Source organism: Sus scrofa, chromosome 1 (assembly GCF_054392235.1).
Source record: "Sus scrofa isolate SSC_HxYL_T2T_F1_AM1 chromosome 1, Sscrofa_HxYL_maternal_Yorkshire_Landrace_v2.0, whole genome shotgun sequence".
Taxonomy (NCBI): Eukaryota; Metazoa; Chordata; class Mammalia; order Artiodactyla; family Suidae; genus Sus; species Sus scrofa.
Window position 1 is genome coordinate 141,486,827 of NC_139383.1, and position 24,150 is coordinate 141,510,976.

At 40.2% G+C, this 24,150-nt stretch overlaps 2 protein-coding genes across 4 annotated transcripts in view; one reads left to right on the forward strand and one right to left on the reverse strand.

Annotated features, from left to right (window-relative positions):
• The window catches only part of RASGRP1 (RAS guanyl releasing protein 1), a 977,163-nt gene that overhangs the window by 370,827 nt on the left and 582,186 nt on the right, over nt 1-24,150 (forward strand). Inside the window, exons 5-6 of the mRNA XM_084973917.1 lie at nt 1,557-1,678; nt 2,823-2,914. The gene's annotated coding sequence lies outside the window, so the exon portion shown is untranslated. The remainder of the gene's footprint in view (nt 1-1,556; nt 1,679-2,822; nt 2,915-24,150) is intronic.
• The window catches only part of LOC110261468 (uncharacterized), a 321,036-nt gene continuing 304,270 nt past the window's right edge, over nt 7,385-24,150 (reverse strand). For 2 of the 3 annotated variants that reach the window (XR_014814453.1, XR_014814452.1), the window contains one exon: nt 7,385-9,815. Coding sequence is in view for 1 of the 3 variants with exons in the window: in XM_084974887.1 (XP_084831013.1) it covers nt 16,639-16,702 (64 nt within the window). In the remaining 2 variants the exon portion in view is untranslated. Of the gene's footprint in view, nt 9,816-16,546; nt 16,703-24,150 lie in introns of those variants that run through there. The other variant, XM_084974887.1, reaches the window with a different exon arrangement.

Below are 24,150 nucleotides of genomic sequence, written 5' to 3' on the forward strand. Positions count from 1 at the left end.
TTAGCTCTTATTTAACTACAGCATGTCTTTGAGTACTTTCAAGGTCACCTCTCTCCTTTCTTTGCTGAAAATCAGGTGAATTCTACCTAGGAGAGCATGCATAAAATTATGAGAGAGTGAATATTACTCCACTGTCTAATTTGAGAGTGGCCCTTCTCTGAGATCTCTATACAAATCTCTCCTGGTCATGAAATCCCCGGAGAGACCGATCACATAATTTATCTTCTTCAGTTGGACTTAGCAGCTGTTGGCCTATCGGGTAGCAAGAGAGGCTGCAGCTATGGCCTAATAACCCCAATACTGGGCCACAGCCACTAGCTGACCTCTGGGAAAGAGAGTTGCCTTTTTTTTTTTTTTTTTTTTTTTTTTTAAATCTCTGCTCCAGTGTCAGCTCATGCTGGCCAGTCTTTTTAGGACTGTCTCTCAACTTGAGCAGCCTTGTCCCAATTTTTTTTCTTGTTTAGGGAATTTCCCTTTTTGCCTCCCTGCCCTCATATGGAAACCTCCCTTTATCCTTGGTCAACTTTCGCTGACTTTTTGGAGACAGCTTAACCAACCTCCCTTATTGGTTCTTATTAAAATAGCCTCTCTCTGGATGGTGACTTATTTGCACAGAGAGCTGATAAATGGCTCTTTGATGTTTCTATGTTGTAACCAGCAGCCCTTTAGTGAGATTTTTGAGGGACATCAGTGGGTCTCATTACTTGCACGGTGACCCACGTGGGCTAGACTGATGCATCACTAGGACTTATGAGGAATCAGCTGGTACTAAAAAGAAAAGGTGAATCAAGGTGAATTAACACTTTGCAAGCACCAGGATCCCACATGATCTCAGGGAGCTTGGGGTTAATAGATGCAGACTATTGCCTTTTAAAATTTTGAATGCAGAGAGCTAAAGATCTGGAAAGGCAGGGAGGACCGAAGGAATGAATTGCTGAGGTTTGGGGGTTCTACCAGCTGCCAATATTTTTGTCTTAGTTTTTGGTTCGAGTTTTTCATTTAATGACTTCCAGGCCTGACCCCTGCCTCCTCAGCTGTGCTGAGCTGAGATTAGTCACTGCATGCGCCTTTATTTGTAGCATGTCAAGATCTTGTGCTTCAGTCTCAAGGTCCCCAGACTCCTCTGCGTTGGCTGCAGGACTATACAAAGTAAATGAAAGACAGAATTGAAGGGAAACATGTCCTTAGGCATGCCTCTTGCCTCACCCTGAGAAGGACTTACTTCACCTCTAGTCAGTGATCACATGTGAGAAAAAAAAAAAAGAGGCAACAGTAAAAACTCCCAAATTCCTCCTACGGCTGCAAGGGTCTTACAATGCTTTTCCTGAGGCTATTGTATCTACCGAAGAGTTTAGGAGAAATTCATGGTGGCAAAATGACCTTGAACAACCTAAGGGATGATTGAGTGAGCTCTGGAAATGAGGTTCTAAACCTGAGAGAAAGTCAGTTGCGGTTTTGTTGAACATACTGATTTATTTCTCCCAAAGGAGCAAGGAAAACCCATCCCAGCGATCTTTACCCTCAAGCACGTTTATTGCTTTCTACGTATTCAACAGCTGAAGGCCACACAGCTGAGTTGCTGGCTTCACTGAACTCGAATAGTCCAGTCAAGGGCCATTATTTTATCCAATATGGAAGAGTGGACATCTCAACAAGCTTTCCCAAGCTACCATGGCAGGTAAACACCCAGAAGTCGGACAATTGTGATAACCCAGGACCACAGACAACCCTGGATAAGATGCACTTTCTGCAGAGGTTACCCTGTCTTTCTCTCCCATCCGAGTCTCTCCAGAATCGTCCTTTTCTTGTTTCGCTTAGAGTTTACATGTGATGATTCTCAAAATTGGATATATATTGAGATACAGATCATTTTTTTTAGGACATGTTTACTTACACAAGGTTTCAGGAGCATTTTGAAGTTAAATACTAATTCTTTGCTATGTCTCAATATAAGAATGGAAGGATGCCTCACTAATAAAGAAACTACTACTTCATCAGCGACATGTGCTACCCTAGATATCAAGGAAGGGATGAGTTTTACTTCCAAAGATGCTGCCCTGCATCCTTTTAGGAAGGAAGGAGGGTATAAGTCAGTCAGATATTCCTTAGAATCATTAGTCCATCTCAGAGAAAGGGTGTGGTATATCTGCATAATGTTTTTCCTAATCTTACCCATTCTAGGTAGAACTTTTTGGTTGGAGTTACTTATAGAAATGCAGCTGCTTAGTTCATGCAGACATTTACTCGGTGTGTGACCCAAAGGGCAAGTGATAGAATGGGGTAAATAAATATGAATGTAGAATAAAAGCATCTCAAGAAAGAAGCAGAAAAAAATAGTGAAGGAAGAGTGACTTGGATTGGGAAAGGAAGAGGGTGGTGGTGCTGGTAGAAGCTGACTTTGTTCAGAAGGGAATGGTTGGGAATTAGAGAGGGAACTTTTCTCCTAGAGGATGAGTGAGGATGAGCAAGTGGTAATGGCTTGAGGTGAGACTTGGGAGGGATACCATTGTAGGCTTGACAAGGCTGGACTCTGAGCAGTGGGTGTTAAGGCTGTGCCTTGGGTAGAGCTTCTGCTTTATGCCCTCTAGGAAGGGGTTCTTGTTTGAGAAACAGCTCACAGAGGTCATGAAGCTCTGAAAACTCAGAGGAGACTTACTAAATAGGATAAACAGAAGGATGCGTCCCAAGGGCAATCTACAGGAGGAAATCTTGGTTTGTCCTTGTTTGGTAGCAACAGAACTGACCAGAAACTAAAAACCAAGTTCCAACTTCTGCCTTCAGAGAATAAGTCCAGACTTTTTTCTTTTCTTTTTTTTTGCCAGAAACCATAGGTGCGAACCAGAGAGTCTGTCCAACATGACTGTTCTTTCTAACCAAGGCTAGCTTCGCTGAGCAAGTCTTTCTCCTCTAAGTGGTAAGAAGAGTTTATATCATCATTTCTTGTCTTTAATTTTAGGGATTTAAAATTCAATATTTATTAGTAAGCTTTAATACAGTTATATTGCCACTTAGAAAATATGCTCTTAATTTTTTAATCTTGTAGGCATGGGGATTAGGAAGCTTTAATAATGTCACATTCCAACATAACAGTATGTTGCTAAGCCTCAAGTTTATTCCTTATAAAAGCGTTGGCAAAAACAAAACAATTACAGGGTTTGTGTGTCTCTGCTTGTCCTGGTGCCAAGAGGAGCAAAGGGAAGAGGTAATGAGAGTTGCCCAGTGGCCAGTCTGTGCATTTGTAATCAAACCACTAACCTCACGTCATTCTCCACTTTCTGTGTTCATGGTTGGAGGGATTAGAACATGTCTCTCATATATTTCTGGAGGTTATGAACAATAAAAAGAATAACAGAGAAGCACTCATTTTAAATTGTATGTATTCTACCAAGTGGCATTGGTCTTCCTCATATCCATTTGTTTTGACACATAAATTAGGAAAGTTCTCTCTGATCTCTTTGAATTGGCCACATACATTGTAAATAAGTACATTCCTTTAGTGGGAGCTGAGTAAATATTATGGACTTAGAAAACAGAAAAAACATTTAGTCATGGCTACAATTGCAGATGAGACATAAGTATTATTACAACTAACTAGCATTTGCAAAGTGATTTATAATTTGCAGAGCACTTGTTTGTCCTTGTTTGAATTATGCCTACAGGTTTCCTGAAGAGTCTTCATTTTCATTTAATGCAGTATTCCTAGGGGAGGCTTGGGAAAAACTTATTGCTCTTAATGAGATCCAGCCACCCATCTGGTTTCCTATTGCTCCATTCCAACAGTGACTGTATCCAGAAAAGAGCTGAATTTTTGTATTAGTCAGGAGAGACCAGGTTAGCTGCAATATAACAAAACCCTAAGTCTCTGGTTATTACCCACCAAGACTTATTTCTTAGTTAATGCTCTGTGATCACCATGAGTCAACTGGAAGCTCTTTTCTACCTGCTAGAGCCCAGGGGCATGGGCTCCTGGTGGCTCTACACTATGGGTTGTTACCAGTCATGGCAGTGGCCAGCATCATGGAAATTCACACATGGGCTATTCAAAGCTTCTACCTGGATGTGAAATGTGTCCCTTCCACTCATTTTGTGCCTCTGCCTGTCCTGGTACCGGTAGATTTCATTGGCCAAAACAAGTTACTTTGCCATACCTGACTATACCACATGCCAGAAAGAAGGAGAACTGAACACGGCTAATGATTATCAGAGCTTTATTGATAAAGGGCCTGGACCTTGGCCAAACTGTAAAGGAAGAAAATTCTCATTGTGTATTCCTGACTCCCGGTGAGTTCTCTTTATCTTCTCTGTTCCCTACTCCTCTTTGCCCCTTCAGTAATCCAGAGCTCTTTCCTTCTGCCATCAGTACTAGGGACTATCTGACATTTTTGCTGGTTTGTATAACTTTAAGTTAATTGTTATATCTTCAGGATGATTTACCCCTTGTAGTTTTATCTCTGATATTGAAATTAAAGCCTTCCTCTAGTATTGGTTAGGGAGAGTTTCTTTTCCCATGGAGCAGAGTTAGGGATAAAGGAGGTAGGAACAAGATCTCCTGAATCCATGCCCTGTGCATGGAAGCATGCATGGAGAGCTGCCCCCATCAAATAAAATCAGCTGAGATGACAGAATCTGTTTCCTCAAAGAAGTTACTTTATAGTAGTGAAGGAAACTGAAACAAACACAAAGCCACACCTGTAAGACAGAATGACTCTCTGCTGCCCCCCAGAACCCACATAAAGCATATTTTAGTGTGTGATGAACAGAATAGTGGTCCCCCAAAGATGTTCACAAGACAATTCCCAGAATCTCTAAATATGTTTATCTTACATATCAAAAGGGATTTTGCAGCTGTGAATAACTCAGGTGTCTTGAAATGGAAAGCTTATCTTGGATTATTTAGGTGGGCCCAAAGAAATCACAAGAGTCTCTATAAGGGGAAGGGAGGAGGGTCAGAAATAGGAAAGGGATGTGACAACCCAAGCAGAGGTTTGGGTTATGTGGCCATGAGCACATGATGTGAGTGACCTCTGGAAAATGGAAAAGGAAAGAAGCAAATTCTCCCCTAGAGCCTCCAGAAGGAACACAATCTGCCAACACCTTGATTTTAGTTCCATAAGACTCATTTCTGACTTCTGACCTCCAGAACTATAAGATAATCAAAGTGTGTTGTTTTAAGCCACTAAGTTTCTATAATTTGTTGAAAGCCACAACAGGAAGCTAATACATAGACATTTAAAAGAAAACAAGTGGTTTAGGATATGAGCTTCCACGTTAGGAATTTGAATCCTAGGTGACCTAGTTCCTCTCTCTGAGTATTGGGTGAATGTATACAACTTCCCTCCTCCTCAGATTCTTCATTGGTAAAAGCAGGGCCAAACTAACTACCTATGAAAGTTGTTGGGAGATTAAAACAAATGTTAGTTGTTTGGCCCTTGGTATACCTCAATGTGTATTAAATACAAGCACAAATTCCTAAGTATGACTATCAAGGATGTCATAATATATACAATGATAATAATAATTCTTAACATCTACATAGAAATTTATATCTTCCAGCATATTTTTGATCCCTTGAATCTCATATAATCCTTAGTTAAGCTTTGTAAAATAAGTTAGAGCTAGCAAAGGGCCAAATGGAAAAGAGTCTAGAATGATTTGACGTGGGCAAGACTGCCATGACTAGTCAGGTGGCCCTTGAGCCATTATTTGATGGAAGATATCCATGTCAATTCAAGAGTAAACAGAACTGGGCATTCCCATTACAGCGCAGTGGAAATGAATCTAACTAAGAACCAGGAGGTTGTGGGTTTGATCCTTGGCCTTGCTCAGTGGGTTAAAGGCATTGCTGTGAGTTGTGGTGTCGGTTGCAGATGCAGCTCAGATCTGGGGTTGCTGTGGTCATGGCATAGGCCAGCAGCTGTAGCTCTAATTCAACCCCTAGCCTGGGAACCTCCACATGACTTGGAGGTAGCCCTAAAAAGCCAAAAAAAAAAAAGTAAACAGAACACAAAGTGTGTATCGTATACCTTCTCTGCAGCTCACTCTGTGCCAGACCTTGGACTGAAGGTTATAAATGCTGTCATGGAGAATCACAAGGTATTAGGCAAGAGAGTAGCATTTGCTTGGCTGGCATATCATCCCACCCATCATTCATTAATGAACATCATTTCTAGCCTCAAAGATTTAAAATGTTATCTCCTATAGGAAGGTTGTTCTGCAATTTCAGGAAAAAAAAAATGTTTCATTGTATTTCCCAAAATGTGAGCAAATCATTTAGAAAGCAAGTTCAGGACAGTCCAAATTAAACTAAGAGACATTGATTGACTTTGAGTGAATGTTTGCACTCATGGTTAACTGCATGCCCTTCCACGTAAGATGGACCAGTGTTCATTCCCCAGCTGCTTCTTTAATGACTGTGTGATCCCACCAAGGTTGTTTAACTTTACTTCCCTCCTTTGAAAGAGGACCAAAATACCTATCCCTTTAGTTTGTTTTGACAATTCCAATGTTACCCATTACACTAATTATTCCAAGCCAGCACTTTAAAAAGACATCAGTTTATGAAAATAGCTAGGAAATATTAAGCTGACATTTCTTCAGAGAAATTTATTGGAGAGAGTTTTCTGTTCCTTTGCCCTGTTTCTAAAAACATCCCCACAGCACATTTTCTCTCCCATGTATTTCTCTAATATTTATCTTTGTTTCTTTCTGATTTGGGAAGAAACATCAAGGAAGCCAAAGACCTATCCTTTCTGTAGTAGGAAAAATGGGATGTGAGAGGATGGTCATGTCCCAGGCTGCCAAATGAGGGTCCTTGTCTTTGTGTCGGAAAGAATTCAAGAGCGGACCTGAGTGAAGCAAAAGCAGGTTGTTTAGAAATAGACAGTCCATATACAGTGTGGGCCATCTCTGAAGGCAAGAGGCATAGGGTCATCACAGAAAGTGAGAGTTGCCCCAGGGTATATGAGGTGGTTTGTTTTTTATGGGCTGGATCATTTCAGACACTAATGAGCTGGAGGAATATTCTGTCTTGGAGAGGGGGCGGGGATTTCTAGGAACTAGAGCACCACCCACTTTTTGGCCTTTTATGGTCAGCCTGGGACAGTCTTGGTGCTTGTGGATGAGTCATTTCTCATGCTAGTTAGCATGCTGATGCATTATAGTGAGGCTCAAGGTCCACTGGAAGGCAAATCTGCTGCCATCTTGGGCCTCACTTTGGGTTTTAGGGGTGTCCCATTCTTCTCAATGGTCCTATCATTCTTTTAATGGTTGTGCCCTGCCCTCTTCTTTCTTATATCACTTTGATTTCAGGGGTAAAATCAAGGAAGCAACAGTGAAACCACAGGTCTTACCTGGTTTAAGAAACACTTCATAACTGTTGTTATGCTTTATTTTGATTTGCTTCTTTTAGAAATATGTTCAGAATCTCTAGTTTAAGGCAACCCCACCATCTGTTTCAATTTTAATTTTCTTTCTCCAGATTGGAAGTCCTTCACATCTGTCTCCTAACTGGGGTAAACTTCCCACTCTTGGCTTCCAGATGCTTGCTAAATATTTAATTGCTGAAATTCCTCTTCGGATTTGAGGACGTCCATGAGTTTGACTCCTTTGGCTTCTTTCTCCTGGACTTTTGCTGCTTTTTATGTAAACATTTCTAGGCTGCCTCACACAGATTCCTCTATGGTTTCCTCCTACAAACTTGTTTTGAACCTGAATTCTTTCCATTTATGACCATTCCATATTTCCTACACATTGGCCAATTTAGACCCAGTGCCCCAGCGTTCTTTCCATTCCATGAGCTGAGTGACAGTTGAATGACAGGAGGTAAGTAACAGATGGGCAGCTCACTTCAAACCACACTTTTGCAACACTGAGAGTGATGACCTTGCAAAAAAAATTACAATACCATGCCATACAATAATGAGCCTGCCATCTTGTGGGAACCCTCTCCTTTCTCTGGACCTCCTCCTGGACAGTGGAAACATTCCCAGTAGGCTGAGAAGGCTAACAGAGCAACTTCTCTGCATGTTCTTTCCTGAGCTGGGTTCCCTGTGCCTGTTGCTAACTGAATGTCTTTCAGAGACCAGACATTACTCACTGCTTCACCAGTGAATTCACTGTGTGACTGATAGTGTGTATATGTGTGTGTCCATGTTTATGTGATTTTAAGAAGGTGACAAAACAACAACAACAAAAAGAACCAAAACCTTAATGGAAATTAGGGTAAAGCTCAGTTTGGAGATATATGAAGGGGTCAGAGGTGCTTTGTTCCTTAGGTGCTTCTGAAGAATCTCCTTCACAAGGTTTTCATATTGAGTTTTAGAGATGATGCCATGTGTCAATGTCTGAGACCAAGCCTTTATTCCACACTCAAATCTTCCCCCTCAATCCTTCGTGGATGGAACCAAAACTCAGTTAAATCCTCCCAGAAGACAAAATGTTTGAGAGGATTCACTTTAGAATTGTTCATGGAAAAATATGAAAGCAATCCATAGTTTTATATTAAAAATAAGATTAGCCACATTTCCATGGGTCACAGTTGAGATTGTTTTTAACTGGCTCACCTTGGAAGTAAAGATCAGCTCCATCAAAATACTAGCAGCTGTCTTCTTTAGATTAGATATTTCTTTTAGGGTTTATACAAATGTAAAGGATTCCCAAGTTTCCCAAATAAAACTGCTTAGGTTTTGCCTTCATTGCTAACTGTCGAATCAACTCTTGAAGCAAGTCTTAGGGAAATATTAGATACAAAATTTGGTTGATGGATCTCATAGAAAATATATGACTTGAAATTTATCCAGAAATTAGGCAGGGGGAGAAAATATGTGGCATTCCTGGTGTTCCCCCTTACTCTTCACCCATGAAGGTCATGCTGACCAAACTCCACATGTCTCATGAACATCCTTCTCAGTGCAGTGTGCCAGTGGTCCAGAGAGGAGCTCTAAACTTCAAGATAGGCATGAATTATTCAGCTAAAGGTCTGAAGTAATTGTGTGCACAACAGCTACTAGGAGTTTGTCCTGAAATGACTTTATCCATCTTTCCCAGGCCTTTACATGGCTATTACCACCCATTTCCAGAAACTGGAGCCCCTGAGACTCTGGGGCTGTATTTTCGTTTCTTACATTTCTCTAATTCATCTTGATTGGGAAGGAGAATTTGGCATTGCTGAAAATGGAATGAAGTATAATGTGTTCATGCTTCAGGCATCAAACAAGGCTTCCTGTCTCTGAGGAAGTCCATTGGGATTCTCTACATTTAGTTAAATGACTCTTATGATGTTCTTTTACTGTATCACTTAGCACAGAGAGTTGAAATAATCAGTCAGGCTATGTGCCTATCACATCTAGACCATATGGCCTTGGAAGGCAGGCAAGATCATTATTAATAAGGGTCAAGCTGGATCCAAAGCTGTGCTGCCCTTAGCAATCAGGCCTGCCTGGAGACTGAAAGCTCAGGCTCCTCAGCTGTCTATTTGCATTAGTGACCAATGAGATCCTTGGGAAAGAAATTGTCCTAAGAAAAAATGAAACTAAGATATACCTGGTTCATGCCAAGAACAGCGATGATTTTGAACACTGTGAGTGTACCAGATCCTCAGCAACTCCAGTCTGAGCTGTATGGTAAAGTTGACTTAAATAAAAGCAAGTGAAAACCACAAATAGCTCTTTTGCTGACATCTCTTTAAGTACTTTGAGGGTTTCAGGTTTAGGTAACATGAGTACAAGAATCTGGGTGTGCCTCCTGTGACATTGGGTTCTAGTAGTCTCTGGGCAGGCCTTGGGCACCAGTGGAGACCCCAGCTCTGTGTCTTGGCTCTGGAAAGGAGGAAAAGAACAGACATCATTTGGTAGCCCACATGCTCGGTACACAATGCACCTGTCAGTCACCTTGAAGGACTTCAGAAATGTCTGGAAAGAATTTAAGAGATGTTTGAATTTAGAGGTTTGAACCAGAGAAGCACTGGTTGTTTCCTCATTTTTATCCTTCAGGTAGGATGGCATAAAAAACGCAAATATTTTGTGGTCCATTCTTTGGTGTCAAGGACAGCATCTTATACATAGAAGTTTAGAGTTTTTAATTGGTTAATTTTTGCACATAGGCATTTTTTGTGTATGTGGTGGGGGGGCATACCTGCAGCATATGGAAGTTCCCAGGCTAGGGGTCAAATTGGAGCTATACCTGCCAGCCTACACCACAGCCACAGCAACACCAGGATCTGACTCTCGTCTGTGACCTTCACCACAGATCAGGGCAACACCAGATCCTTAGCCCACTGATTAAGGCCAGGGATAGAACCCACATCCTCATGGATACTAGTCCAGTTGGTTACCACTGAGCTAGGACGGGACCTCCATATAGGCATTATTATGTATAGCTTTTGTTACTGATTTCCATTTTCAAAAAGACAACTTATTTTTGTTCTAGAATTATTTCTCTCATGTTTGAGACAAATGGACCTGGAATTGATTTGCATGAATTTGTGTGATGTTCACACTGGGAATAGTCTTGGGAGTCAAGACAGCATGATGAATCCATCAGAAATCTCATTTTTAGAAAGTATATTAAGATTTTCATAAACCTCTACTGGCAATGAGGAAACATCCTTTGTTTATAACACTGGCGAGTGAAATCATTATTTTCACTAAAATATCTCTTTAAATACATGAACATTTCTAGTCTTGAAAAAATCTCAAATTTTCAAGGATTAACTGCACAGAGTGAGCTCTCTCATTTTCTGAAGATCTTGCAGTTCTGAAGCTTAACATATACAGAGAAGGTATACTTTCATGTTCTACCCTCACCTTGACTGAGAAGAATGGAGGGAAAACATTGACTATTATAAATTGAGGCTTCTCAGGTCTGGCCAACTCTCAGATTCTGAAAAAGTTTACTATGCAAGAGGTTAAACAGTTCAAATCTTCTCCCATCAGAAAGTATTCAAGATACTGTCATTAAAGGAGTTATTTAATAGTAACTGCTCAAGTTTAAATAGTGTTTAATACATTTAAATTTCTTTTACATGCCTAATCTCAAAATGCATTGTTAAAACCTTGGTGATCTGGCTTAGCCCTCATACATCTTTGACTGGGGTTCATTGACTTTCTATGGGTAGATGTTTCAGGTTTGGATAATGTTCCCTAAGAACCCATTAAATTTACCTCATTGGTTTTAGCACACCAGTTACTCATGCTCTACATAGTGTACTTATTTATCATTATGCCATAGGTTCTTCATTAGTCTGTAAATTAATGTATGAAGGCTGTCTCTTCAGCTAGTTTATAGTGATATTGTCACATTTTCTATTCTCCCTGGATCAACATACACCTTGTACCTATTAGGGTCAATCAGTTGATAGATTGTATATATCCTTGGCTTTAGGCTTGAAATGTCCATTGTTGCTGCAGCTAACAGTATAGAATAGGCCCAGACTCAGAATCCTCCAGCACTTTATGACATTTGCCCCTGGAGCTGGTTAATTTCTCTGAGATTAAGGACTTAAAAAGAATAAACTCTCGCCAGTGAGAAGACATACTCATCTGTTACGATTTTTGCTAAAGTACAAATGAGAGTTTCAACTAATTTTCTTGGCATGATTATTCTGCAAATGGATCCATTCAATTGTTACATTTCAGTTACCAATTTCAATTTTTTCAACTGTCTTAAAATTTAATCTCCACTGTTTCCAGAGAGACTATGGGGCCCACAGGACAAGGCCATTAGAACCATTTGGTCCAGAACCATCTGCTCTAGAGTCATTTGTCTCATTAAAGAGGTCCAGGAGGATATCCTGAAATCCACTTGAGATAAATCAATGCCAGAAGCAGTAATATAGTTCTGTTTTAATTAATGCCTATAGTATTATTGTGGGCATTATCCTAAGACAAGTTTATATTCTTAAATGCAAGAGGTAGAAGTGCCTAATAAGATATTGAACCTTATTCCTTCAAAGACACCTCTGGGTGTATAGAAAAATTCAGTCTGAAGCTTAACCAAGATTCTTTCCTTTTTTATGCAAAGAAAAGATTTGAAAGATTTGGAAGCAAACACTTTTTTTTTTTTTTTCCCCCCGGGACAAAGCTTGGCTATATGAAAAACGAAATGTTTATAGTTTTTCTCCCAGTAATTGCCTTATAAATGTAAGATCTGATTAAATCGCTCTTGACTTTCAGTCTTCATTGGCTGTCTGTTTCCTGCAAGATAAAATTAAAATTCCTAAGTTTGGCATATTAGATCCTTTCTGATCTGTGCCAGGCACTATACTAGGCTCAACACAGGTACAATCCCATGTCATTCCTCACAAAATCCTGAGAGAATAATATCATTATCTTCATGTTAGAGTTGAGAAAACAGAGACTCAAAGAGGTTGTGTTAATCTGCTCTGCAATTAGGTGGGCACAGCTAGAAAGTCTGACACAAAACATTGTCCAACCATACTTTGCTAGCCTTTCAACTTCTTTGCAGAACTCACTTCAAAAATGCCTAGAGGAGTTCCCGTCATGGTGCAGAGGTTAATGAATCTGACTAGGAACCATGAGGTTGTGGGTTCAATCCCTGGCCTTGCTCAGTGGGTTAAGGATCCGGCATTGCCATGAGCTGTGGTGTAGGTTGCAGTCGCGGCTCAGAACCCTCGTTGCTGTGGCTCTGGCGTAGGCCGGTGGCTACGGCTCCGATTCGACCCCTAGCCTGGGAATCTCCATATGCCGTGGAAGTGGCCCTAAAAATGGCAAAAAGACAAAAAAAAAATGCCTGGAGATAAGTAGGAAGGTAGGTAGGTAGACAGACAGACAGACAGACATGTAGAAATTATATTTTGGATGTATTGGGTTAAATAGCATATATTATTCAAATTAATTTCACATGTTTATAAATGTTGCTTCTACAAAATGTTAGATCATATATGTGGCTCACTTTATATTTCTACCAGACAGCTCTAGTCTAGGTAGAAATGAATTCAGATTCCCTTTCCAGGAGGCCTCAGCTTTAGGGAAGTATGAGAAGAGAAAAACATCTCCCAAAAATGCAGAACCAATTTGCATTTATTTTCTTAATCTAAGGTTTGCTTGGGAGAGAGAGTATCTTTCTAACACATGTGGCCTGAGAACACAGCTGAACACAGAACTGTCAAGAGAACTGGCTGAAGCTTTCAAGAGCTATGATCTCCAAAGGATAGTGGGCTATGTGTCCTAGAGGAGTTTTTGATCATGTTTTTCTGTTACTGTGTGTTCAAAGCCAAGCAGTATCCACAGGGCACAAGGGTATAAAGAGCAGTGATGAATGCCCCAAATCTCCAAGTAGCAGTTTTCTGTGATAATACCCCAGTGAGGCAGAACTGCTCCTCTGACAGAATAGAACTCTGAGAAACTGGTTAGGTGTACTGTAGATGGTATTCCTACTGTAGACTTCTACTTTCCAGGACTCCCATTAAACGTGAGAACTTAATCTCCCTATGTATGTCTTACATAAAACATACAAATATATCCATGCTAAAGAAATGGCTCAAACATGATAGAAGTCTATTTTTCACTCACTTAAAATCCAAAACAAGGAGTTCATGTTGTGGCTCAGTGCATTAAGGATCCAATGCTGTCTCTGTGAGGATACGAGTTCAATCCCTGGCCTCGATCAGTGGATTAAGGATCCAGTGTTGCTGTGAGCTTTGGTGTAGGTTATAGATGTGATTTGACCCCTGGCCCAGGGAATTTCCATATGCCACAGGTGTGGCCATAAAAAGAAAAAAAAAAATCCAAAACAAGAAGTTTCAATTGATGATAGGCTCTTTTCCAGGTCATGATTCAGGGATCTTGGCTCTTTCCTTCTCTCTCTCTTTAACACATGGCTTCTATGGTCACAGTGCTCATCTTTATCAAGCTGGAAGGAAAGAATTTGAGCGCCACACTTCCATGCCTTAAAATTCATTTGTAGGCTATTTGTGAGCCTTGGCAGAAAAGGACCATTTAGTTGACGTGAACTATTTTCTCACAGAGTCTACTCTTCTTGTTCATCAAATACCAACTCTTCCACACAGAAACATTTTAGTTCTTTCCCTAAGGAAAACAATCCAAAGTTTTATTCAGCCACTATATCTGGGTCAAAGTCTGGGATAACCATGTCACATGCAGTCCTATCATTTTTTGATATTTTGAACCTCAGGCTCAGAAATTTCACTCAAAAATGGGAGTTAAACACATGCATACACACAGACATACACAGCAGCATCTTCATCATGGAGTTGTTTCTGTTTCTTTTTTAATCATCCATAATTTTGTGTGGCTGATATAACAAATTATCAAAAATTTTGTGGCATTAAACAATAAAATGTATGTAGGTATGCTTTTGGATGTTCCAGAGAAATATCCCGATCTTTATTTTTGAAAGTTCTGGAAACCAGAAATCTGAAATTAGTTTCTCTGGGCTGCAATCAAAGTGTCAGCAGGGCTTTACTCCTTCTAGAAGCTCTAGGAGAGAATCTTCTCACTGCCTCGTCCAGCTTCATTGTTGCTTACATTCATTGGCTTGTGGCTGCATCATTCTAATCTCTAATGGCTTTCTTTGATAGGTTGTGTCTATAACAATTTGAGTAAGTTCCTTGACATCATGTGGACAAATTACAATTGTCTGGTAGCTTTTCTATTGATTCAGTTGGAATCCTACTAAGGATAGCCTCAATGCAAGTTTGTATTTCCATTGCCACAGGAGGGTAGAGAGTTGCTAAAACTGCCCTCCATATTCCAGTTCCACTGTTACTCTGAACATCCCAGACCAAGCTCAAGGTCATTGCCAGAGCCAGAAGTCGGGATGAAGCATGGACAAAAGCTTTGTCTCAAGGCTTTTTGTTTGCTTGTTTTTGCTTTTTAAATAGTGTTTTCTTTTGAGGAAGCATGTATCTGGAAGGAAGAGCAAAACTGAATGATCCCTTCTTAGGAAGGTGTATCAGCTCTTCCCCTGCAGCCAAGCATCATCTCTCCAGATCAATGCACAGTACTGCTCTTCTCCCATCTTCTCCAGCTCATACCAAAATAGGAATGGGAGAGAGAATATACACAATGAAAACAAATATATTCAAGTGGCTGCTTCAAGAAGAAGTGGGCCTAAATCCTCTACTTATTCTGTGAAAATAGTGCAAATATGGTTCATTATTAACCTCTCTGAACCTCAGTCTCTTAAATCTACATGATAACAATCATCTCCTTCAGATATTTGTTGTAAAATTTCAACAGAGATACTGGAAAATGTAGAGCAAGTGCCTAACCCATAAGTACCTATTTCATGATACTAGTTCTTCATGAAAAGTTTCTAGCTTTTCTTACTTTAGCTTCCTTCCAACACCCTCCCAACTGCAACACTTCCACCCCTCTACACTTGACTGTGGCTTTCGGTATCCTGATCACTAGCTCAGGCTGCTGACATTGGACATGTTCTTTCACCCTCTCCTGCTGCCTCATCATATCCTTAGCCCTCGGCTAAAGATACTCAGGAGATGGCCTTCCTCCCAATGTTCTGTCAATTAGTTCTACCACAGTCTAGTCAATTCTACCTAGCTCCAGCCCACTTTTGTGTTAGGCCTGTGGATACCCATAACAAGAAAATCAGTGACTATTTTCTCTGGAGACTAAATGTCAAGCCAGGGAACCAAGAATGAACTGGGATCTGGTGAGTTCACATGAGTGTGTGTTTATGTGAGAGAGAGAGAGACAGAGACAGAGAGACAGAGGCAGAGAGAGAGATTGAGAGGATACGTGCAAGAAAATATAGCTGAGAGAAAGTATCATAAGATTTTTTTAATAAGTTTTGATGAAGAAATACATAAGCCAGAGGATAACTGGGAATAGACATAAATGAATGATACAGAAGGAAAAAGAAAAGAAGCCAATAGAACATGTCATTGAATTAATGTGAAAGAAGGGGGGAAAAGTCAGGAATGTAGTGCTGAAGGGAAAAATGGAATTAAAATATGTGTGTATATATATATATATATATATATATTTATATATGAGAAAATATGTGTATTCAATTTTATGGAATTGTGTCATGAAAAATAAATTGCTTATTCCAAAGCTTAATAATTAGTGGTCAGGAAGAGAACTTAAGCTCTATAAGAAGCTCCTCTTGCCCAGGGGATAAGTATAGCTCCAGTTAAGTAATCTATTTATAGCAAAGGCCAGTGCCCTCAGGAGATGAAGGCTTGATTCATGATTAATGATGGTCAGTGTCCAGTCCAGTAAGCCCTGCATCTGCCCTTGACCACAATCCTTCAAGGCTGGATGCCATTGCCTTATATGGACCTCCACTGGAAAAGGGAGCATCTTTCTGGAGTCCCCACAAATACTGTAAGTGGCATCCAGCCCATGATCCAATCAGCTCACATTTAAAGGAAAGGATCTTTGTTTGATAGGAACCAGCGAGGCCTAAGAGAAACATATAAGTGCATAAACAGACTTCCTTTTTCTCTAGAAAAGAACCAGGGCTCAGTGGTGGTCTTTACATCCTCTGTAAAGGCTTCTGAGACTATCTGAGAAAGGACTTCTTTTTTGATACTAACCCCATTATCACCCTATTTGCACTTGGTGACTCACAGTAGACGAAGTGGGCATTCTGTGCCTTTATCATCAGTGGGAGAGCCAGTGACTAGCAGTCTCATCAGCCTGACTTATCCTCCTGGGATTTCTCCTGGCCATTCCCAGTGTAGCGGGGTGTTGAGATGCTAATAGAGACAAAATCACAAGAGAATTTCTTTGGTGACCAAAGGTTCTGGCTCCACACACTGCCCAGTTCCAGTGTGGAAAGCCCTTGGTCAAGTAACAATATTGGCAGCATGAACACTACTGCTATTATTATAACGATGGAATCAACACCACCCCAGGTTTCAAGCATTCTCCAAAAATTTTAACATCTGACTTGGAAACATCCCTTACTCATTGACAAAAGGCAAAAAGAAACTTCACTAACATCCTACAATGTCACAGAGAATGAATGCAGAATCAGATTTGAATATCCCACTTTCGACAAGGCATACAGCAATGCAACTCAGTCGCATGTGGAAAAAGAGAAAGCAGAAAGAGGCTCCAAGAGCAAACCTCTAGGCAAAGGCCATTTCGTCACCATTTTCCCTCTGTACCACTTTGGGTTTGGTGCTTTTTTTTTTTTTTTTTCCTTCCCCAAATTGTGTATTCAAAATATATCTTGCTTGGTTAATAGTGTCAGTGATGAATCCTGCTAATGGCAGTAGCACTAAGCCCGAGGCATTAGGAAACCCCTAATAAAGAGATTGGTTATCTATCTATCTATCTATCTATCTATCTATCTATCTATCATCTTTTTAAGGCTGTACCCACGACAAAGGGAGGTTCCCAGGCTAGGGGTTGAATTGGAGCTGAAGCTGCCAGCTACTCCACAACCTCAGCAATGTGGGATCTGAGCCACAACTGAGACCTATACCACAGCTCTCAGCAATGCCGGATCCTTAACCCACTGAACAAGGCCAGGGATTGAACCCGCATCCTCATGAATACTAGTCAGGTTCATTTCCGCTGAGCCACAATAGGAACGCAAAGAAATTGGTAATTTAAAAACAGTTTTTATTTTAAGATTATAGTCGATTCACATGCAGATGTAAGAATGATATAGAGAGTTCGAGCATACTCTTTCCCCAGTTCCTCCCAGTGGTAACCTCTTACAAATAGTATCCCTGCAACACTGCATTTAAATATCAACCAGGGAGTTCCCATCGTGGTGCAGAGGAACAAATCCAACTAGGAACCATGAGGTTGTGGGTTCAATCCCTGACATCGCTCAGCAGGTCAAGGATCCGGTGTTGCCATGAGTTTGTGGTATGGGTTGCAGATGCAGCTTGGATCTGGCATAGCTGTGGCTGTGGCATATGCCGGCATCTACACCTCCAATTTGAACCCTAGCTTGGGAGCCTCCATATGTCTCGGGTGCGGCACCAAAAAGACAAAAAAAAAAAAATGTCAACCAGAATATTGATGTTGACACAACACATTGATCCTATTCAGATATATAGATTTCCCTAGTTTTACTTATACTCATTTGTGTATGTATTTAGTCCTATGTAATTTCGCCACATGTAGTTCTGTGAATCTGGCTCTACAGTCAAGATATAGAACAGTTCCACCAATACAAGGATCTCTCTCAAATTACTCAAATCAAAGGAACATTACTAATTGAGTGGCTAAGGGGAAAGTTTATAACAGAGCTACTATAAAAAGTGGAAAAAATAACCCACTTAATTCTGATCTTATAAACCAGTGACAGTTACACTTTCATAGATATGAAATTAAATAGTTTATTTTCTTCCCTTTTAATCTATCTGACAACTGTATTGAGAGATTGCACTAAATACGAAAAAAAAAAAAAAAAGTTAAGACACATGGTCCTTTAAACAGAAAGAGATAAATAAGCAATGAAACTTCAATTAAATGCTCTAATAGATAAATATACAAAGAATTAATAGAAGAAAAATATTCGATCAACTAATATTTACAGCTCCATTCAATATTCTAAGCACTAGAGAAACACAAATGTGTTAGGAAACTTGTATCTCAAGTTTCTCTGACAGAGACAATGCTGTTTTCTCCACCCACTTCTTCCCATCAAAGGAAAACCAGACCAAATGCACACAAACAAAGGAATGTAAAATGCTGGCATAGGTTACAGAGAAATGTAAAGTGTGGCAAAGCCCTATTTGGATTAGAATGATTTTCAAAGGGCAAAGAATTATGAAATTATTTGGCAAGGTGCCCATTAATCAGTCTGACACACTGAGGGAATTTTTGTATTTTTACCTCCAAAATTTCCACAAGAACATCAAATTAGTCAGAATAGACATGCTTAGATCATTCAATTAAATGAGCAAAAGTTGCCTTGGCCTTGTTATGAAGAAAATTTCAGTGTTCATACTAAAAATTAGATTGAGATTTAAATTATCTGACATATACCTGACAAATATGATGTTTGTATTTCAGAGATAACAGTGTTTACGTGAGTCTATTTCTTCTTTTAAAACTGTACTTAAAAATATCTATTTGTGGAGGATTTTTTAGTTGTATTACAGAAATACAAAGGAAAAAAATGGAGTTCCTGTTGTGGCCAGTGGATTAAGAACCTGACAGGCCCCCTCTGAGGATATGACTTCAATCCTTGCCCTTGCTCAGTGGGTTAAGGATCTGGCATTGCCACAAGCTGCAGTGTAGGTTACCAATGCAGCTCAGATCTGGTGTTATAATTCAACTCCTAGCATGGGAAATTAATTCCATTTGCTGCAGGTGCAGCCATAAAAAGAAAAAAAGGAAATGTAAACATGATACTTTATAATCAAGATGGAAAAGAGGTGTTCACACAAATCAGTGCAGTAGATATTGAAAAAAGAGTGGTTTCCATGACTCATCACAGTAGGTGGATGTTATTTAGTAAAGGTAAAACTTGAATCTGGCCCAACAGTTGGATGGGTAAAGAGCAAGGAGGAAGTGTATCCTTTGAAGAGAAAGTAGACAGTCAGGTGAGAAAATGAGCATTATTTATTCAAGAGCAGTGAGAATCCAGGCTGCTGTTGCGTGTGAAATTCATACAGGGAATGTGAGAGTGGTGGGCTCTGGGATCAGATGGCCTGGATTCAAATCCCAGATGCCCCACTTACTAGATGTATGAAGTAGGAAGTGAACTAACCTCTCTCTGCCTCACAGCTGCCATCTGTAAAATGAGGAGATAGTTGTACCCCCTTTTAGTTTTAGTGTGTTAAATGAGATCACTTGTGAAAGTTACTTCCCAGAGTGCCTTGCTTAGAAGTACTTACTATATGATGACTATCATTTTTACTATGCTACTTATGAGATAATATTTTGGCAGGCCTTAAATGTCACCTTTTAAAAAAAGTTAGATTTTTGGCATTCTTGCTGCGGATTGGCAAGAGTCTCTGGCCAGGACACAGGTTCAATCCCTAGCCTGGCATAGTGGGTTAAGGATCCAGTGTTACTGCAGCTGTGGCATAGGTTGCAACTGTGGCTTGGCTTGGATCTGATCCCTGGCTTGGGAACTCCATATTCCATTGGGCAGCCAAAAAAGAAAAAGAAAGAAAGTTAGATTTTAACCCTAGGTTTGTTCATTGTAAACAGAGCAGTAAATGGTAAGATGGAAGAAGGTCCTTAGGTTGACACCATTGAGAGAGAGTATGAATTGAGAGAAAGAATAACCTTAGGAAAAAGGAAAGTCACCTCAGCATGAAAAAAGGAGAGCCTGACTTGAAATAGAAGAAAAAGTCTTCAAAGGGAACCTCTTTGGACATAGAGATTGCTTCTACCAGAATTGAGAAGAAAGAAATGACAAAACTGGCCCTGTTTTTCAAATTCCAAAAAAATGGTATCTCATGGATTAGAATAAAAAGGAGAAGAATAATGAGTTTAATTATGGATAATTGAATTGAAAGTGAAAGTGGAAAATTCTGAGTCAGTATTCAACCATTCAACCAGAGTAGGAGTGCCAGTTGGGAAGAGATCTATCTCACATATTTATATACATTATGTTATATATACACATAAACATACATATAAATATAACATATTCATATGAATCCCATAGATATACTATATGCTATATATGTTATATGTATTTATTTACTGATTGTGTGCAGTTGGCTAGCACAGTTGTGGGGGCTGGCTAGGCAAGCCCCAAGTTCAAAGAGCAGGCATTCAGGAAGGGATTATCATAAACTGGCAGGAATCTCATGAGCTCCAGCTGAAGCTGAAGTCCGCAGGAAGGGAAGGTTTGGGGGAAGGAAAAGCAGGCAGGCCTCCTTGGCATCTCTGATCTTCAGGGGAGGCTTATTCTCTCTTTAAAGGGCTTGCACTGGATTAAGGGAACCGCCCTCCCCTACCCCAAGTCCCACCCCTACTCCAAGGATAATCTCCTGTTGATAACTCAAAATCAACTGATTAGAGGCTTTAATTAGACCTGTGAAATCCTTTCCTCAGTACTAGACTGTAGTTGGATTAAATAACTGGGAGTCTATGTATGTAGGCAACAGAATGGTGACTGCTTCCTTCCTGCCCTCCATCTCTCCTTGTGACCTATCCTAATCAGAAACATACCAGAAAGGAGTTTGGGGAATGCAGTTTCATCACCAAGCCATCTTACATTCCAATAGAGATGACCTATACGTTATGAGACAAACAGACTGAAAATGAGTTGAAGATGCAGGAAGATGATAAGGATTTGAGTTATTAGCAGAGAGGTGACAGTTGGGTTTATGAGACAGGAATTATTCATCAACAAAGGAGAGAGAGGAGTTCCTTCCATGGCGCAGTGGGTTAAGAATCCAACTGCATCAGTTTGGGTCACTGTGGGACTCACAGGTTTGATACCAGGCCCAGCACAGTGGGTTAAAGGATCCAGGCAGCACAGGTCACAGCTGCAGCTCAGATTCAGTCCCTGGCTTGGTAACGTCCATATGCCATAGGTGTAGCCATAAAATTTTTAAAAAGAAAAGGAAAGGGAGGGAGGAAGGAGGAAGAGAGAAAGAAGTAGTATCAACTTTAAGCAATGCCCACCATTAAGCTACATTAAGAACATAGATTGTAAAGAAGTAATGTAGCTAGTATGTTAGGGAGAGAACCATTAGAGATTGGAAACAGAGAAGAAAAGAGCACATATATTGTTAAATCACAATCCTGTGTAAAACATCTAATGGATCCCCATTGCCTCCAGAAAATAAACAGTACATACTGAAATTGTTATCCAAGGCCAGTCAAGGGTTATCCAAGGGTCACCAAATGACCCCATCCAGTTTTCTATCATCACCTTCAGACACTTCTCCATACTCATGACCCCTCTTCTCTAACCACATCAGACTGTAGCTATTTCCCAGCTCCAACTTTCATGCTTTGCTTCATGTCTTGAAAAGCCCTTCCTCCTCATTTTTAGCTACCACTAATTTTTTTTTTGTCTCTTATCCTTTTTAGGGCCACACCCGAAGCATATGGAGGTCCCCAGGCCAAGGGTCCAATTGGAGCTGTTGTTGCCAGACTACACCAGAGCCACAGCAACGCCAGATCCGAGCCATGTCTGCCGCCTACACCATAGCTCATGGCAATGCCGGATTGTTAACCCACTGAGCAAGGCCAGGGATCGAACCAACAACCTCATGGTTCCTAGTTGGATTCGTTTCTGCTGTGCCATGACAGGGAACTCCATCTACAACTGATTTTAAGTAATCTATTAGACTATATACCTATCCTATTCATAAATAAGAATGTTGTGTATTCTTCTGCTCATTATTCTATAAATATTACATTCCATGATTTTACTCAATTTTCAATATTTCAGGGGTATGATTATGTCATATTTATATTTGATCCCTAACCTATAGCACAGTGCTTGGCTAATAGCAGATATTTATTGCACATGAAAGAATGAATCAATTATTGAATAAATCAATACATTAAAATATTTAACAGTGGTCCTATGGAAATGATGAGTCCATCCCCCCCCCATTTTTTTTATAACTCAGAGACTTGAGAAATTGGTTAGGTATGAAAAAGCAAATCTTCACTTATTCATACACTCATTCATTTGTTTGAAAAAATGTAAGCTATCCTATTGAGAGGCACAATAGAAAAGATATTTGGTGGAAGACCTGGCTTCACATTGTTCCTCAGTTGTCACCTTAACTGTCAAAGAAAGACTGCTTGTTAACAAGAAAATGGAAACCTCAAGCTGCCTTTCAAGTTCCTCCAAAAGGGCACTGAATTTGAAATGTGAGAAAAGTGTGGACTGTGTTCAGGTGAGGGAATTGAGGTGATGTGAGAGCACAGACCTCCACATGAAGACTCAGTGGATCTGGGTTTTTGAGGCTGATCACAAGGGACATGCACAGCAAGCCCCAGAAATGTCCAGAAACAATGTCCAGCTGACAGCCTCTTCTCATCTTTATGCCCGCAATTCAGAGAATATTAACAAACTTCATGCTGATGACTAGATGCCCAGAGGAACCTCTCAAAGGCAGTCACAGTCAGAAGGAAGTGATCCTAAGTTGCTGCTTACAGGTTGTTCTGTGTCAGCCATCCCTTCTTGTGGCACTTTCTTGTGCCCAGTCATAGTCTGTTCTAAGTGCTACTAATTACCCAGAATTTTATACATTTTATTTTAGCTGACAGTAATGTTGAGATCCTGGCCATCACGTCCTTTTGCTGTCCTTGTCTATTTGCTATCAAAATGGAGTGGAGAAAAATGAAGGGATGCCCTGTGGATCACCGAGGTACCAAATATCTTCTTCCCTGCTCTACCGTGGTGGAGCAGCCTACCTCCTCCTAACTTCCTACTAAGGTTGTGTTTCCTTGCCTTGCTTGCTGGTCTCTTGGAAAGGACCTTGAAGGGACTGGGTGACAGCCATACCTTAAAGTTTAGTAAAACTCTGTCTGTGTCTGTCCCCTTATAGAAGTATTCCTCCTTTGGGAAACAAGACCTCCAGTTTTGATCCAATCACAATATGGGCCTTCTATATTTTTTCTTGATCAATTTCAGGCAGGTCCAAGATTATTTTAAAATTGCAAGTCTAATGAAAGCAAGAAATGGAAATTAATTAAGGAAACTCTAGAATCTAGTCGGTGGTGGTGTAGGTGATTCAGCAAGAAGAAGCCGGAGATCTGGCTCTGCCACCTACTGTCAGTGTGAGTATGGACGAGTTACTAAACCTTGGTTTAGTCCATTACTAAACAGAGTCCACACTATTTACTTAACAGGATTATTGTAAGAATGAAATTAGGTAATTGCATAAAAGAGGCTACACGGTAGAGACATTCAATACAACAATGCTGGGCCCTTCCATTTTGCTTCCTAAAACGACCCAGGGATTTCTCAGCTTGTTATTCAGCTTCATCTATTCTCCCCTGTAGCTCTTCCTTTCTTAATTATGATCCAGAGTGACCTCTGGAAAAGATAACCTAGGAAACCACAAAACAAATATAGGAGTGTTTAAATTTTCTTAGTAATAAAAATAGCCAGAGTGACTGGTCTTTCTCAAGAGTCCTTGATGCATGACTAAGAGAATTTTGAAATGCCTTTTAAGTTTTCCTACTAGGGATACAGATCAGATATTTTCCCAGCATCCCACTATTTTTTTTTTATTTTTACAAGTTTTAT